The 16,979-nt window shown below is 53.5% G+C and overlaps 6 protein-coding genes across 6 annotated transcripts; 2 read left to right on the plus strand and 4 right to left on the minus strand.

Moving 5' to 3' along the window:
• Positions 1-483: 483 nt before the first annotated feature.
• Positions 484-1,295, minus strand: CABS01_16120 (phosphatidylethanolamine-binding protein; the record flags this gene model as incomplete). The annotated part of the gene is made up of 3 exons (XM_060549452.1): positions 484-521; positions 581-1,092; positions 1,165-1,295. The coding sequence occupies 3 exons, from the start codon at positions 1,293-1,295 to the stop codon at positions 484-486; spliced, it is 681 nt and encodes a 226-aa protein (XP_060390174.1).
• Positions 1,296-4,792: 3,497 nt separating this feature from the next.
• On the plus strand, positions 4,793-6,109 carry CABS01_16121 (uncharacterized protein; the record flags this gene model as incomplete). Its single annotated transcript, XM_060549453.1, has 1 exon — positions 4,793-6,109. One exon carries the CDS (start codon positions 4,793-4,795, stop codon positions 6,107-6,109), a length of 1,317 nt encoding a protein of 438 aa, XP_060390175.1.
• An 81-nt stretch (positions 6,110-6,190) lies between these two features.
• CABS01_16122 (uncharacterized protein) lies at positions 6,191-7,639 on the minus strand (the record flags this gene model as incomplete). Its single annotated transcript, XM_060549454.1, has 2 exons — positions 6,191-6,694; positions 6,755-7,639. The coding sequence occupies 2 exons, from the start codon at positions 7,637-7,639 to the stop codon at positions 6,191-6,193; spliced, it is 1,389 nt and encodes a 462-aa protein (XP_060390176.1).
• Positions 7,640-8,708: 1,069 nt separating this feature from the next.
• Positions 8,709-9,531, minus strand: CABS01_16123 (aflatoxin biosynthesis ketoreductase nor-1; the record flags this gene model as incomplete). The annotated part of the gene is made up of 2 exons (XM_060549455.1): positions 8,709-8,997; positions 9,077-9,531. 2 exons carry the CDS (start codon positions 9,529-9,531, stop codon positions 8,709-8,711), a joined length of 744 nt encoding a protein of 247 aa, XP_060390177.1.
• A 1,776-nt stretch (positions 9,532-11,307) lies between these two features.
• On the minus strand, positions 11,308-12,600 carry CABS01_16124 (uncharacterized protein; the record flags this gene model as incomplete). The annotated part of the gene is made up of 1 exon (XM_060549456.1): positions 11,308-12,600. One exon carries the CDS (start codon positions 12,598-12,600, stop codon positions 11,308-11,310), a length of 1,293 nt encoding a protein of 430 aa, XP_060390178.1.
• A 2,410-nt stretch (positions 12,601-15,010) lies between these two features.
• Positions 15,011-15,691, plus strand: CABS01_16125 (cytidine and deoxycytidylate deaminase zinc-binding region; the record flags this gene model as incomplete). Its single annotated transcript, XM_060549457.1, has 1 exon — positions 15,011-15,691. One exon carries the CDS (start codon positions 15,011-15,013, stop codon positions 15,689-15,691), a length of 681 nt encoding a protein of 226 aa, XP_060390179.1.
• Between the last annotated feature and the right edge of the window lie 1,288 nt (positions 15,692-16,979).

Below are 16,979 nucleotides of genomic sequence, written 5' to 3' on the forward strand. Positions count from 1 at the left end.
TCGTACCAACGAAGAGCACATTCGAGCGACTTGTACAAGGTGAGAATCAGCATTTGCCCTGTTCCTCCTAGACTAGCAACTGATAATATCGCAGGTCATCATTACTTCGCGAACGTGGGTCGTGGCTTCATTTGTTGCGTTGGTCGATAGATGTGTGTATTGAGAGAGGAGTTCGGGGTGGCTGTGAACATTTCCTTGGTAGATGGGTTTCTTGCTTGGCACAATGTCAGTCGGTAGTGCACACGCGTGTATACTCCGTGTTTTCCATCGATGATTGTTCCTGCATTGATTTAGGTTGAGATTTGCTTGACGTATGATTGATTGCTCAAAGTAGCAATAACTCAAGCTGTATTAATAGCTATATCCTCGCATAACGAAGTTCTCCGTGGTGATGATCACGAACCCATTCTGATTTTTGCGGTTTTACTCCCTCAGCATTAGGGTCACGTTGGGCCGACATCAACATAGCGTCACTTGTGTATATCACTGCTTTTCGTTTTGAGCATAAATGAAGTTGGCACCTGGGTCGCAATTAGTCTTCTTTCCTTGACTTGAGCTATGTGCTTGGGCATCGACTCACCGACAGCAACGAGGCCATTCTCCTTGGCCCACTTCTGGACCCCGCGCCCCTCCTGGCCTCCCCAATGCTTGCGCTCCGCCGGCTTCGAGAGTTCCAGCTTCTCCTTGGTTCCGTTGGCCGGCACCCAGGCCGTGAAGACGTAACGGTGCTTGCCAGTCTTGGGCGGAGGTCCTGGCGGCTTGTACTCGATGACCTCGTCCAGATCCGCCGGCTCGATGCCGGAGGAGATGGTCGGGGAGCTGCTGACAGCGATCCAGTGGCAGAACTCGGACCAGATGGGGTTGCTACGAGTGGGCGCGTCCGGGTCGGTGAGGGTCAGGACGTATGTCGTGGCAATGACGCTGGTCATTGACGAGCCGCTGACAATGGCAACAACAGGCGCCGACTGGAGATCGGCAGGCTTCAGGGTGTTCCCGAGATCGGCGACATTGGAAGAGGACCACTCGGCCGCGACGCCGATGATGGGCTCAAAGTCGTCCAAGACGGTAGGGATGACCTTGGCTTTGTCCAGCCTGTAGTTTGCAGGTCAGCGAGCTGTCAAAGGCGCATATGAGTAGGGCGCGGAGCCGACGAGAGACACGTACTCTTCGTGGACGCGAGTCAGATCAGCAGCAGGTCTGAGGACGAATTGATCTTGGCTCGTCGGAGCAGCGGCAACAACGGTGCCGCAGACAGCCACCGCGGCCAGGAATTTGCTTGCAAGGGAGCCCGCCATTGCGGGTGACGGGTACGACGTTGCGCGTCCTCGAGACGAATTGCGATGCAGTGGATGAACACTGAATGAAACAGTTGAGATTGCGGCAGGCAGCAAAAGCCAAGCGCAAGCAAGTTTGCTGCTGTTGAATAATTGTTTGGTTGAGCGTTTCTTCTTTGCGACGATTGATGCGAAGACAAACGCGTTGAAGAATTGTGCCGTTGTTGCCGCCCCCCGCCGGCTTCGGTTTCCGCAGGGAGGGAAAAGCCGCGGGCGTCGTTTTTGGTGATGTCATGCCGCTACGCTCTGGCGTGCTTTCCCCCGCCCGGAACCCCTGCTCCGCGGCGTCAACTGCAACGGCGCACCGGTCGCGCACTAAAATGAAGTAGATGGGTCTTGCAACTTTATTTCAGCCGCTCTCACCCAACAGTCTCATTGATCTTCACGACTTTTCATGATTTGTGAAGTGATATGAAGTCTCAGTTGGTATTCCTTCTCCATTTTCATGTCGCGATAAGATTGCCCTCAATTCCTCAACTTTCATAGTCGTGATGTTGAGCAGTATGAGAACATCAGGTGAACGGCGCTTCAGACCGACGTATAAAGGCCGGTTTTCTATATCAATGCCATATCTCACCTAGTACCGCGGAATTTGAAATGGCCCAGTTGAATTCCCTCCTGGTAAGTGCCATCGTGGTTCGGTTGGCGCTACGTGATGCCCAATGCTGACAATGCCATGTTGGAAGATGGAACGCATGTGAGAACGGGCCGCTTGGTACATTCACATTGTCGATGCCATTCCCTCGGGACACACGGGCACTCGAGAAGCTCTGGCTCTCCATCATATCAGATCATAACTACACTCACAGGGAAGCTATTGCGAGGGCGGCGAGTGACGAGCCCGCGATACATTGAGTGAGCGACCCTGTCTCCTAGTTGGGAATATTTCCATGAGCTCAAGCGAGAGGCTTTCGTTGAATGTGAAAAACGCTCCTGATTAATTCATCGGAAGAGAGAGAGAGAGAGAGAATTTGAAGATGGACACGAGACGGATGGAGACATTGATACGAAGCAGCTAAACAATGAAATGTTTAACTTGCAATCATCGTCACATACCCATCCATGATTACTGACAGAAATAGAATTAGCGACAGGGACTCGTATTCTTCACTACAGATAAGTGATCAGTAACGGTGAGCGGATCAGAGTGAAGTCAGTCCGCCTGATGGCAGGCATCAGTACTATCCATGAATTAGACTAAGATTGATTGCAAAACTTCGTCTAACTCCGCACGTAAATGAGACTACCTCGCGAATTTGGAAGAAGATAGGACTCCGGTGAATCTTAGCACCTTTGTACAATTGGATTCCATTTATCCTGGCATTAAACACCCTTTCGCACCTCTCCCCCCCCCCCCCCCCCCCCCATGTTGAGGCTCGTCCTACCAAAACGAGAATAATTCTGCTGCCTGGATTCACAGCCCTGCTAGTACGCCAACGGCCTTGAGAAAAATTTGCAGTATGCAACGATTGAATCCTCTCCCCGCTATTTAAGCCTTACTTGCATGTTAATTGAAATATTGGATGAAGTAAGGTAATTGCCTCCACGTAGTGCTCGCCATCTGCTCCAAGCTGTAAATAAGGAACCGACGTGAAGGACACTCAAAAGGCCTCAAGTGCCGATGAAATGGCAGATCCTGGCCATTTAGGGGCAGATTTTCCTTTGGCAGTCTAGAAATTTGAATAGTCTGCACAAGCCAGCCGGTGAGAGCCTTGCCCGGTCTCGTTTTGCAGCCACAGTGTAACGTCGGGCGGCGGCTCAGCATCGGGCATCACGCCGCGTGTTGTAGTCTACATCATTGAACCGTATAGTGAAATTCGATTGGCTACCGCACGTAAGCTGTAGCCGGCCGTTTCTTACTGCCTGCAGGAAACGGGTGAGAATGGGGCTGGTGATGTTGGTTGTTGTATCCGTAGCTTGGCTGAGCTTGGCTCTGTAAGCGACTTTAGAAGCCAAGGTCATTAGATAGAGGCGGGCACTGGTAAAGGCTCCATGAACGGTGATCCATGATTTGATACGTTCTCGCTTCGTGTGTAGATATTACATATTGTCTGTGGATTCTCCTTTTTGTGTTTCGGCGACTAATTTGACTTGCCTTTTCCAAATGCATGCCCGCTGGACACACCGCAGTCGGGCGACAGCCAAGGTGACTCTACTTTAGCCGGGCTAGCCATGTGTCACAACAGTATTGCTTCTGTGCTCTCAGCCTCGAGGATCCCGCTTATACTCGAGAGTCCCGTGGCATCTACGTGGGTTTTCCAATTTGGGACTTTAGGGTCGCCCCTGATATACGTCGTCAGCACTGGGTAGTAGATGGTCCGTCCATGTTGTCAACTCGAACATCATCATTTGCAAAAGTTCATTCTTCAAGTACTGCTATACGCACGCTTACAGTTTTCTAGTAGAGCCACTACCCACTCGGGTGATAGAATAATCGCCCGCTTGTGGTACTCCGTTTACGGCTACCAATCAGTAATATAAAGACTAACGGAGTGATATTATACGCAAACTAAATTGCATCTGGCAGAATCTTTCGAAGACGATAACGAAAAGTCTACTTTCTGAATCCGTTGGTGCACTGACAAGATTGTAAGTTTGGCAGCTGATCGATGTTTCGCAAGTTCATCTCTCCGAAACCCAAAACGAGGGACTTCGGTATTGATGAGGCTGATTGGACGCTCCGCCAAGGCAACGCCTCCGCTGCGGGAATAGGCAGTGCATGGCGCGAAGGAACGCCCGACGACTGAGAGGCAACATGTCGCGTGGCTTCATATTCCCGAACGAAGGAACAAGGATGATGGAGATCTGCATATAGGCGGGAAAAAGTGTTGTCTCCATCAACTAGGTACATCACCCTTGCAAACCCCGGGGTGGAAAAGCTATGGCATTACGGGACAGCACAGATACACAGAGAAAAAATCAAGGAAAAGATAAAGAGAAAAGTATTGGCGGAAATGCCGATCACGTACAGAACCGAATGCCCGCGGCACGTCTGATTCAAGCAGAAGCCCGCAGCGCAGGTTGGCCTGCGCATACCCTCCACTACCACGATTACCATCTGATGAAGGAGTCCTCACGAGCCAACCAAATAATCACTGCCTGCCTTCCTGTGGGCTTGTGTCTTCGGGATGTGACCGCACCACCCCAGCATGGCGGTGGTGGCTGACCCCAGCGCTGAGCAGGCAGCCGTAACCGTTCCTAAGTGACTTTTCGCCCGATATAGTTGCAGAGAGGGTTTACAAAATCTTGTCTGCAATATCGTGTATCAGGGGGGTTTGGGGTTACTTCCCGTCCACCCCAGCTCGTCTCAACTTCTGAACTCTCTTCCCTCTTTCTTCTGACAGCTCTACTCATCCCAGATTTCTTCCCTTACTTGCTGTGGCTTTTGCAGAACCGCTTGCGTTCGCGCAACTGAAAGAGAGAGTGACAGTTGAGAGCGAGAGTGTGAGACAGAGAACATGGCTTCCGTAGCCTCATGCTCGTCCATGGCCATGGCAATATGGACATCGTTGAGTCGATGTATCCAGAGGAGGTTCTTTCGTGTTTTTGCAATCTGTTTCATCTTGTTTCTCGGCGTTACTTTTCACCTTACTCATGATACCCAACGATCAACTCACCACGAGCCGTTCAAAGCCCCGATCACGAAGCCTATCGTTCATGGAAATCCGGTGGACGGGCTTCCGGAGCCATCATACGATCTTTTACCTTTCCCGTATTCTCCTCAACCAACAGGTTCAAACAGCACGGATGACAGCATACTACCGAACCCCTGGCTGGCAGCAGTCATCTCGACGGCATCAGATGTTGAACGTCGGATGCTCATACGATCCACGTGGATGAAGATCTTTAGCGATGCCCCCTTTGACGGACGCTTCGTGGTATCGAATCCTGGGCCACAGTGGATGGAGGTTGTGGCCAACGAGAACCGCACCTTTGGAGACATGATTGTGCTGGATACTATTGCCGAGGACGACATCACTGCCAACACCATCAAGACGCTCGAGTTCTACAAGTGGCTCGTTAATCACAACGTCCAGTACGAGTTTGTGTCGAAGATGGACACCGACTTATGGCTCAACGCACGAGGATTCTGGGATCGTTTCCTGTCACCGAGACTTTCGACTGACAGTGCCAGTGGGCTCATGAAGAGCACAGTCCAGAAGACTGTCATTGGAGAGCTCTACTACTCAAAGTACTGGGATCTCGTCTTCCCGCACGGCGCCATGTACACCGTCACATGGGATATGGTCGAGTTGCTGGCGGACCTCCAGAACAAGCATCACGTGGTGACGGGCGAAGACATGGCCATAGCGACTCTCATGCTCAAGGGTCACGAGAAGGCCAATTTTGTAAACTTTAGGGGCTCAGAAAAGTTCGACTACGACAATAAAGACGCACGGCATGACGGCACGGCGTGGGCTAGAAAAAAGACGCATCCGGATGCCATCCAGCACGCGCTGGTTGGTAACGATGCCATTGCTATTCATCAACTCAAGGATGAGAGCTTATGGTTCAAGGTGGCGGACTGCTTCGACGAGCAAGGAATCAGGGACGCGCCGCCAGTGTACCACTCTGGACCGGAGACGCAGCGGCCCATGTCGATGAAGTGGGATGACTTTTGGTTCTGGATGGGGGTATCGGACCGGTACGACGCTAGATTCGACAGGATACCAGATTTTTTGTGGACAAGAGAAGCTGGGCATTGGATATGCGATGGCATATGGGACTTGGGAGAGACAAAGACGGGATATACGGGAAAGGAGAGCACCTCATAAAGAGATGCGACTATTAGATTTGTCTCAAAAGCTATTTATTAGTGATATCCCCAAAGTTCCAACCCCCAATGTGCCACCACTTCAACGGAAGATGGTTCCTGGTACGGTAATCATGTTGATGGTGACCACCTCCCCATAATTCTCGTCGCCCAATTGGAGAGAAGGGTCACCTGGTGTGACTTGGAAAATGCTTTGACCCATGGCTGTGCAGGTGAGTGTGTTGTCGGCATTCCTCTGGCACACGTCGGCTTCAAAATTGACATTGACCAGAGAAGAGGCGATGGCGGTGGACTGAAAGAAGTACTGAAAATGGAGATTCGCGGTGCCGCCAACCATGGCCACGAAAGTACCGTCAGCAGTGGTGAGCGCGCAGTCGGGCTGGAGTCTAAACTGTTGCGCCAGTTGTCTGGTGGTATCAAAACGGAGCCTGTAGCCTGATCCAAAGGCCGGCGACAGCGCGGCCCACTTGCCGTCTACGTTGGCGTCTCCTGTACCTGAGGCTTGGAATACGAAAGCGGCGGTATTAATAGCACAAGGACCAGACGGGGACGAGATGTAAGAAGAGAGTGTCGAGGAGGAGGTAGACTGAAGACAACTCAGCATGGTGTATGTCGCATGAGGCTACATCGGGGGGGTGCTACTCACACTGGTGCTACTGGAGCTGCTAGAGCTGCTAGAACTGGTCGAAGTGATGGTTGTAGAGGTGCTCGAACTTGAAGAACTGCTGGAGGTGGAGGAGCTACTCGAGCTTGAGGAATCGCTGGACGTCGAGGAAGTCGAGGAAGTCGAGGAGGTCGAGGAAGTCGAGGAGGTCGAGGAAGTCGAGGAGGTCGAGGATGTGACCGATGAACTGCTGCTAGAAGTAGTGCTGGCGATGCTCGAGCTATCAGTACTGCTACTGCCGGTTGTAGTGCTTGTCGGAGCAGAGGTTGCGGTGCTGGTACTGCTCGAGCTAGGAGCACTGCTGCTACCACTGCTGCTGCTGCCGCCAACGCTGATGGTCGTGGTAGGTGTGCTCAAGACGCTGCTGGTCGAGGAGGGAGTCGTTCTAGCAGTGCTGCTGTTCCCAAAGTTGAAAGTGCTGCTGCTCGAAAGGATAGGGGAAGTGGTGGAACTACCCGGCGTGACGACAGTCGGAGCGGAGCTTGTGAGCGTGGAGCTCGGCTGCGGCGGGTTCAAATTGCTTGTACCGAAGGTCGTGAAAGACGAGGAAGCGCTGGGAGTGCTGCCTCCGCTGGGAGACCCAGACGAGAGCACCGACGAAGATCCGCTGCTCGGGATTGCAGTGGTCGGCTGCGAGAGGATGCTGCTGCTGCTGGAGCTGAGGGTGACGCTGAGAGACGCCGTCGGTGTGGACGAGATCCCGGTGATCGCGGAGGTCGGCAAGCTAGTGGTGTTCGACACGGCGGCAGGGGGTTGCACACTCAGAACGAATCCAACGTTCGCCGGGATAGGGGTATTGGTCGGAGCCTGAGCATTGGCACCGAGAGCCAAGGCCGCGAATACGGCCGCGTGTTTGGTCCAGGCCATTGTGTCGACGTTGCCCTTTCGGTAAGCTTAGAGACAGAGAGTGTGTGCAAGCGAGTGAAAAAAGCCTCCAGCAGAATGAAAGAGTGTATGCCCAACTTGACTGGTGAGGGTTGGTGACCAAGGGGGAAAGAGAGAGAGAGATGTGGGCCAAGAAATAGGATGAAGAGAGCTCAGCAAGATCTGCGAGGTTCCAGTTATTGGTCCATCCAGACATATGTGAACATTGCAGAGGGCCGAGATTGTGCTGGGAATTTCCAACGGGCCACAGAGCAAAGAGGCTGAATACTTCCATGGGCGCCATCATGCCGTTGAGCCATTACCCATCATTCCTCTCGTGAGGTGGGCTACTGGTGTTGAGCAGACGCGTGCCCGGCCCGAGACAGTTCTTTGAAGCCATGGATATCTCCCCTAAATGAACACTGCAATAATCCGAGAAGATCGGCCCCGGTTGCTTGCGGAGGCCATAGGTCAATTGGCGTGATCACGAATTCCAAAATTCCAAAGCTCGTCTTGGCACATGTGGGAAGGAAATGAGGTTGATGCTTGAAGGGAAGCGCTCACGGCACTTCGATACCGAGTTCCAGGGCGATGAGATATCTCGTTTCGCTCAGATATGCCGTACGACGTTGAGGTTGAGACAGTGGCCTCTATGATCATGAGGCTGAAGGGTAAGTAGAAGCTAAGCATTTTGTTGTCTCGGGCGTCTAGCTTAGGGGCCAAGGGGCTGTCGAGCTTCATGCCGTTACACACAATTCCAGTACGGGCCGAATGAGGAATTTAGGGTTGACGTTGCGTGGCAGTCGCGGGCCGAGGAATGTGTTGGTAGCCGATAGGTAGCGACATGGAAGATTATGCGGTTGCGTCCCAGACAAGGGAGGGATGCTCACGACATCTAGATGCGACTGTCTCCCTGTGCAGCCCCTGACGTTGACTAAGATACATAATCAGTCCTGATTCCAGACAACTTCACGTTACACCAGGTAAATGAATAGCACAGGGCTAAATTTTCAACCCAAAGCCACTATTTCGAACGGGAGCATTCACAGATAAACAGACCTGAACTAACTACCTACCACGCAGGAAAGTTGCCATTATACGCCACCATCTTGCCACCATACTTTTCCTTACTCGCCGCAGCAAGAACCCCCATCATGCCATCGCACGACTCATCGACACCAATGTGTGCCTTTTCCAGACCCAGACCCCGAGCACCAGCGTTGCCGAGGTCGGTCTGGACCCAGCCGGGGATCAGTACCCAGGCATTGAGCCAGTCTTCTTCTGCATTCATCCTGACCGTGAGCCAATTTACCGCGGCCTTGGAGGGGCCGTAGACGGCGTTCGGGATGGGAGGTTGGTTTCTTTTGGAACGATGTCAGCTGACCTTGTGCTAATGCCTTTATCTCAATTTACCTATGCGAGAGGCAATATGTAACTCACTCTATACATCCAGCAGTCGAACCCATCGGCACAAACATGGGTTCCTTGGACGACTTGCGCAGCAGCGGTCGCGTAGCCTGATATAGCGCGACGACACCATAGACGTTGGGCTCCATGTGCGTCTGGAGGTCGGAGATCTTGAGGTCAGCGACTGTCGGCAATGCGTACGAGATGCCGGCGTTGGCGATGACGATGTCGAGGTGGGTGATTCCGTGGGCTTCCTGTAGCTCCTTCACGGCGTCGTGGGCATCCTTCTCGACGGTGGCATCGATCTTGACGACGATGAGCTTGCTTCCGTCGGCTTTGGGTAGGTCATTGAGGGCTTGCGATGTTGCGTGGTTCGGGTCGCGGTTGCCTGCGATCACGGTGTGGTTTGGGAGGGCGAGATAGCGCTGGAGAAGGCCTTGGCCTAGGCCTCTGTTTGCACCGGTGATGAGGACTGTGGTTGGTGCCATGGCGTCTAGGGCGAGATCTCTCTCCGCAGACAACACTATGTACACTATCTTCCAATTATTGTAGAAGGATGAGCTGTATCGGTATCAAGTATCAAGATCTCATCAGGGCAAACCTTTGATATAGGCAGATCCCGGTCTTGATCAAAGCATGATGAATCGGAGGCGAGGCTGGGAGATTGGCGATAGAATGTCAACGTTATATAACGTTATGGCTATGTCCGCCACGTAACCCAGCCAGCAGCAACGGTAAGCACTAGTCAAGTGGCCGATCCTTTCATGTTGCTTTGTTCACGCCCAGTACGGTAGACGATACGAGAGCGTGCTCCCAGAACAAGCCATAGATCTTCACTACGTTCTCGACAATGAGTCCATGGCCTGTAAACACAAGGTCAACTCTGCGGAAGACATGCGGGAGACTTGCGGAAGACTTGCGGAGCGTCTGCGGGTCCCTTTCCGGCAAGTTGCCCCGGCCCCACTAGTCCCGCCACGGCGTCCGACCAGCGCGGAGACTGCAATTTCAAAATCCCCCTTAGCGCAGATCTCTGATTGGCGGTCATCAAAACCCTCACCTGCAACCAGCAGATTTTGCACTCCAAACCCTCGCTTCTCGCGCCCCGTTCACCGCAACGCAAGTCGATTCCATTTCCCGTTCGTTCATATTCATCCTGGTCCTCGTGGATCTTCAACAATAACTGGTCTGGTGGTGTAGTTGGTTATCACGTCAGTCTAACAGTTCGAGAGCCTCAATCTCTCTCGTCTGCCACACTGAAGGTCTCCGGTTCAAGTCCGGGCTAGATCATACCATGGGCGATTGGTTTAGTGGTATAATGACCGCTTAGCATGCGGTAGGTCCTGGGTTCGATTCCCAGATCGTCCATTCTTTTGCTTGTTGAGGCCTTTCATTGCTTTTTGTGTCTCCCCAGGGATGCTGGATAGCCACGTGTAGCTTATTGGGTTGGTTTTGGGCCCGGGAAGGGGCCGATAGTGTGAATAGTTGAAGGCTGATTGGCAATGAACGCACCCGTCAGATTGTTGTGGCTCGCTCTAAGCGGTTTTCAAACTCGGACGTGAGAAGGAAAGAGTAAGTGGTTTGAGGTCGATGTATTGGCCCATCGATCTTTCGATGGGCGGCTCACTCATGGTCGCAAAGTTGCGTTGGTGTATCGTGAGCCTAATCCCCCTCTCGCCCTGTCCCGGATGAATGGGATAGTAGGTGAGCCGCGGGCCTACTGCGCTACAGAACCATCGCCGGTAGTCGAACCAGTCTTCCCGGTCATCTTCAAGTAACAATATCCTTGGTTTGCCTCTAGTGGAAGTCTCCCAATCTAGGCTACATCTTGGGAGTATTGTTGCAGCAACGAAGTACCGTCCTAGCAGCGTGTCGATCAGCGAAAGAGTCGTGCTGGTGGAGCAGAGGCCTTTCGTTCCCATCTCCAGCCATACTTACTGCAGCCGTCGCTGAAATGCCTCGACTAAGCCTGCATATCCCTGCGGTATGGTGATCTCCAGGGCATTCAGGAATCAGCTACATCGACCTAGTGTCTCTGGGAGGATGAATACTTGTTGACAATCAACCGGACGATTGCTATTCAAGGATGACCCAACATCGACGGTGCCTATGCCTGTATCGAGCGCGTGGGGTACCGCCCCAATCGCGACGGTCGCCGCACGCCGTGCTCATTCTCTCTCCACAGCCTGACGGCCTCTTCTCATCGTCTGACCTGTCCTCTTTCTTCGGCAGAGAATCTTTTTCTCGAAGTGGTCTCATGCTGGCGACTATGAGCACTTCCAGACTCCCTTCTCCTCATCAAGCTCAAACATTGTAGACTTCATGCTGAACAGATACGTAAAGATCTTCTCCGTCTCGCCGCCGAGCACCGGCAAATCAACAACATCTTCCTCGTGTAGAGTCCACCCCTGGCTGTCAACCTGGTTCCAGAACTCATTCTCATCCGGATGCCGCTTCTTCCACGCAATGTACACCCACGTCTGCACACTCTCCTTCGCGCTCTTCGAGATGTTGTGCACGTGGACCGCCGTCCATGTATTTACCAGAGAAGGCAGCGAGTCCACGTTGTACGTGCAATCGCTCATGACAATGACGCCCCACGTCTTGGCCTTGACCAGCGGCCCAAACGCCCCCTTCCGACCGTCGTCCCAGTCGAGGTTCTCATACCGCGGATGAATACTCGCCGCCTCGTTCGCCACAAGCCTGTCGATATTCGCGGAGGCGCGGTGCTCGGCCTCAGGTAAATCCGTCATGAGGATGGCACCCTCGCCCTTGGGATCCGCATCCGACAAGAGCTGCGCCAGCCCGTTGCCCAGGATACCGACACCGCATCCGAGCTCGAGGATATTCACCGGCTCATCCCCGAAGAGAAGGCTGTGAAACTTCTTCATGCGCCACGGGTGCTTCTCCGCAGCGAAGCTCTCGCGCGTGCTGACCTGCCACAGCCCAGACACGGCCATCAACCCGGCATCCCAGATATGCCGCGCGATACTCTCCCCAATATCCTCCTCAATCTCAAGCACTGGCTCCGAAGGACGATCTCCGTGGTTGAGTCTCCGGACGCAGGTCGTCGGCCCTTCGGAGCCTGGTGTCTGCACGTCTGCCCAGAGGGGCAGGATCTTGCCGCACTCGCCCTCGAACCCCGCGATGCTCACGCTCATCGCCGTGTCGGCTGACTTATCACCCTCGGCGCGTATGCGTACCTTCAGCGGACCGAGACCGTTGGTGTTGGGGAGGGGTCCCCGCCCCGGGATATGTTGAGCTGGGATGTCGGCTTTGAGGACGCGCATGCCTGGTGTCCAGCGCAGGACCTTCTCAGCAGCTAGCGTCATGGGTTCACTGTTCTGCTTCCTTGATGATTCCTCATTCTGTTGTTGCTTCCGATCCTGATGCTCCCACCCGGCGGAGACTTTGATCTTGACGGGGTCATTGTCTTCTGGTGTGAGGAAAGAGTCGCCGAGGTCGGTTGTGATTGTGAAGACGACGTTGAGGGACCAGGGGTGTTTCCTGTTGTCTTCGCGTGTGAGCGTTGGTGCTCGTAGGAGCCGTATGTAATGCATTGAGTCGTGAGTGTGAAAACCGAGTCTGAGTTTCTAAAGACTCACACGGTTTTGAGGGCGTCGTTGAGTGTCGTCGATGAGACGGCGGCGTGAGTGAGCTCGCGGGTGAGGGACGAAAACTGAGAAACCGCTTAGTCATTCAGTTTTGACCAGTAGGAGCTCTTCTTTTATGAATAAAGCGGGTCACTAGCTCACGCACCTCCTTCCGCCCCCGAGTTTGATGGCATTGCTCGTCGATAACTCTACAGACTTCATTCAACTACTATGAAAAGAGTTAATAGATAGCTATGAGTGAGATGGTTTAATATGCTGGCTACTAAATGTGTATGACGCGTCGTAAGAGATCTGCTGGATCATCAACAACACTAGCTAAACCAATGTGCTACTTAGTACCCGCCTCTGGAGACATGGGTAATCCTTCTGAGATTCACTTCGCCGGCTACGAGAAAAGATACCAGAGTTGAGAGCCGTCAACTGAGTGGTCAGGTTTCAATATTAATCGAAGTTGATGGCTCCGGCGACTACGCGAGAGAGGTGCATGGATAAGGGATCGTGCGCCTGGCAAGAAATCAAAAAAGATTTGAGACAAGAATCGACGATGAAATACCACATATGAATTGATTCAGTACTACGATGAACTCATTCAACGTCTAACACCAAAAAAACTCACGAATTTGGCGCCTCGAGACAGAGACGGACTTGCCCAGCCGGAAGCGTCTGCCTTTCAAGCCACCGGGAGCTCAGTATAAGGTTCTATGCTCATCAGCCTGTTTCAGTGTCTAGTGCCAGCAGGAATGCTCCGGAAGATGCTCTGTCAGCTACAGCAAGTTGCTTATTGGGTCAGGATTGATATGCACGCAACAGTCTATCGTCACTACCCTGAAATGAAGATGTGACCCAAGGCAATACATCTTATCCAGTCATCTATCCCGCCCCCTACATTGAATATTCCGTGTGAAATACCTCGGATTGGAGAGCGAGCGGAAAGAGATAGGTTACTTAAAGCTTCGATGCTCGCTTTTCTGACACAACTATCGGGGATCGCGAGAAGCATACAGTCCGAATCGACTTTGAGGTGTTCATATCTACCCAGGCGCAAGTCAAACCTGGGTCTGGACCTAGATGATATCGTTGAGCTCGCAAGGCGATTAGTGTTAGCGCCGAAGTCAACACAGCAACCTAAACTCTCCTCTCTTATACAAGGTAGCTTAGCTCTGTTGCAAGCCTGATGAACAGATATTCCATCTTTCAATGCAGCGGACTCAGAGGTCATCACTTGGACCAGGATATTCTCCGTACGATAGGTCAGCACTTCTAAAGGGTCCTCCTTTAAAACTGCCGCGAGCTTCACAAACAATCATTCGCAACCACCTGTTCTCTTCATCTCGACGCAAGCGCAAACCCTATAGGCGGGTCGTTGCTTAAGTGGTTCCCATACTTGCTCCCGTTGATGTCACTGGATCGCCCGTCGAGATCGTCTCAAAGTTTCAGGGGAGTAAATTGTGTTACCAAGCCCCAAGACCCAAGATCTTCTCTGGAATATCCCATGCGGAATACGCCGAGTGAGATGGCGAGTGTAGGCAGGTGGGGTGCGGTTCCTAGTGCTCTTGATGCATCGTGACATTCGCGGAGATGCTGGTGTCTTTTTCTCAACTCGATCTGCAGAAGATCCAGGACGCAGTCGATTATGCGACTAAAGGATCAGCGTATAGTCACTGTCTTCGGTCGCGAACCCTATTCCCTGGGCCCAAGTTGTGGATTATATTGCTCTGCTCGAGGAAAATTAACGTATGGTAGATCTCTCCGCAACCTCCGATCGGAGACCGGCGATAAGTGGGCCCAGCTTCCGGGCTTGGCCACCCTCCAGGCCTGGTTCTCGACCGAAGTCCAACATTTCTTAGCAAAGTAGATGCGGATATTTCCACGTCATCCCCAATTCACGCCGCGTATTACTTACAGTTCCATTTTTACATTCAAAGCTGAAAGAAACGCATTAACAGCCTGGCGTTCTGCACATCTCCCACCTCCGACTCTAAAAACACCGCAGATATCGGAGGTCGCCGCCCCAACTCGCCGCGACCGGAAACAGTAGAACCCCCATCCCGCCATCCCGCGCTACGGACGCCTCCGATGGTAGGAGGTCGGCGTCCACTCATAAACGTTAATTGGGTAGGTCTTTACTCGAGGTACGTTCGACATGCGGTACGGATAGCATCTGGAGACTTACGATAAGCGTCGCGGGGTTGATAAAGTCGCGGGTCCATCCCAGTTCCACATCACCATATCAACACCAACAAAACTTCGACGACCGGCAATTGACATCACATCATACTTCACACACATCTCAAGATCACTCAATCCAACTCCACCACACAACATCAAAGGACTCAGACAAGACATCACCAACACAATGTCCACAGAACCCCCCCTCCCAACCCGCGACCCAAAAACCGTCCTCGCCTCCCTCCTCACCCTCACAGAAACCCGCATCGTGCCCCTAACAGCCCGCGGCGTCTCCTCCGGCTCAAAGCTCTTCGGCGCCGCCATCCTCTCCTCCGACGACGCCCTCACCCCCTACACAGTCTCCACAAACGACGAACGCACCTCCCCCCTCCTCCACGGCGAAATAAACTGCATCCAAACCTTCTTCACGCGCGACTTCCCCGACCCCTCCACCCGCCCCTCCCCGCGCACCGACTGCGTCTTCTTCGCAACCCACGAGCCCTGCTCCCTCTGTTTGTCGGGCATCGCCTGGTCCGGCTTCCGGGAGGTGTATTACCTCTTCACGTACGAGGACAGCCGCGACCTGTTTGCGATCCCGCACGATATCAATATCTTGCAGCAGGTCTTTCGCGTGCCGGCCGAGGGGGAGGACGAGAGTGCGCTGGGGAGACGGGAGCTGTACAACCGGACTAACCAGTTCTTCACGGCGCGGAGTTTGGGGGCGTTGGTGGAGGAGATCAAGGATGAGGGAGAGAGGGCTCATTGGCAGGAGGAGATGGAGCGCGTTAAAGGGTTGTACAACGCGTTGAGCGAGACGTATCAGGAGGGGAAGAAGGCTGGGGCCGAGAGTTCGAGCGTGTGGAAGTAGAGTAGAAAGCGGCGGGTTGAGTTGATTCGTCAATGGGGTGGTCGATTCACGGATACCTACTAGGGACTACTTACTGCTCGAAGTACTGAGTCCGCGTTGGGTGTTGCTGGCAGTGGCTGGGAGAAATCGATGGAGCCGGGGGATTTCCATAGTCGAGGACCGAGCGGGTGAAGACGGCGTCATACTCTAGCATCGATATGGAATGCCGCCGGTGACGACTGGTGTTCAGCTAGAGGATTAGAGATACCACTAACAAAGACTCGTTCCCATATCCAGCTCTAACCTCCCAGCCACGTCCATCATATCTACTATTTACGAAGCATCGAGTCATTGTGAGGTGTGTAGAGACAGGAGCCAACCCAGTGCGTGCCGTGGAAAACCTCATCTCGGCCGGCCGTGTCTCAGCCGTGGGTGAGACCTCCGCAACGGCAAGGGAAGGAATCGCTGCCGCATCGATCAACGTCGCATGGCATACGGCACTCGCCGCCGGGAAGAAGAGAGGGGGGCCAATTCCCAGGCCGGCCGGGCCACTCGTGGCCGTGGCCCGTACCAAGGCAGCAAGATCCTGCACCCTGAACGGCCGCAACACCTACGATCCCTCGGCCCCCGAAGCTGAACCTCACCCGCCGTTCTTCGCCGGGCAGAACATCGTCCACGACGCAACGCACTGTGCTGGCCAGAGTATGCCGATGATCCCACGGCGGTTATGGACCAAGCAGACGAAGGCGGAAATGCAGGCGCGGGGTAAAGCGGACCAGGGCGTGTAGGCTACGGCACGGCGGTACGGAATAGTGTACAGCCATCCCCCTGTCGATGAGGTACATTTGGATTTCTTCACGCCCCCCTCTTCAACGGGTCCCCCTTTCATGGGGTTTGAAGCATCATCATTGGCCGGGTTCGTCTGGCCTTCCCATGTGGCCCGCTGTCGTTTTAGGCACATGCAGTGCAGAGGCGGTTTTCGGCGTGGGGAGCACGTTGCGGAATGGAGTCGCCCGGGTTTAACGGGTCATGGACATGGGGGTGAAGGATGAGGGGAAAGCAGAAGAAGAACATGGCCTTTGCCGGATCGGCCGGACATGGCGCGCATTTTCTCAGCGTGGATGACCAGTGAAGATATCTGCGAGCATGGCATAGTTGATGCTATAGGAAGTGGTCTTTTCGAGACGAACTGCTGGTGATACTGCCGTGCGCGGGCGAGAAACAGGGTTGAGGGGCCTTCATTACGTTGTGCAGCGCATGGCACGGCAGCGCGAGGCATCATCGCAGACTGCGGCTAGAATGGATGGAG

This window comes from Colletotrichum abscissum (genome assembly GCF_030869225.1).
Source record: "Colletotrichum abscissum strain IMI 504890 chromosome Unknown Scaffold_82.1, whole genome shotgun sequence".
Lineage (NCBI taxonomy): Eukaryota > Fungi > Ascomycota > Sordariomycetes > Glomerellales > Glomerellaceae > Colletotrichum > Colletotrichum abscissum.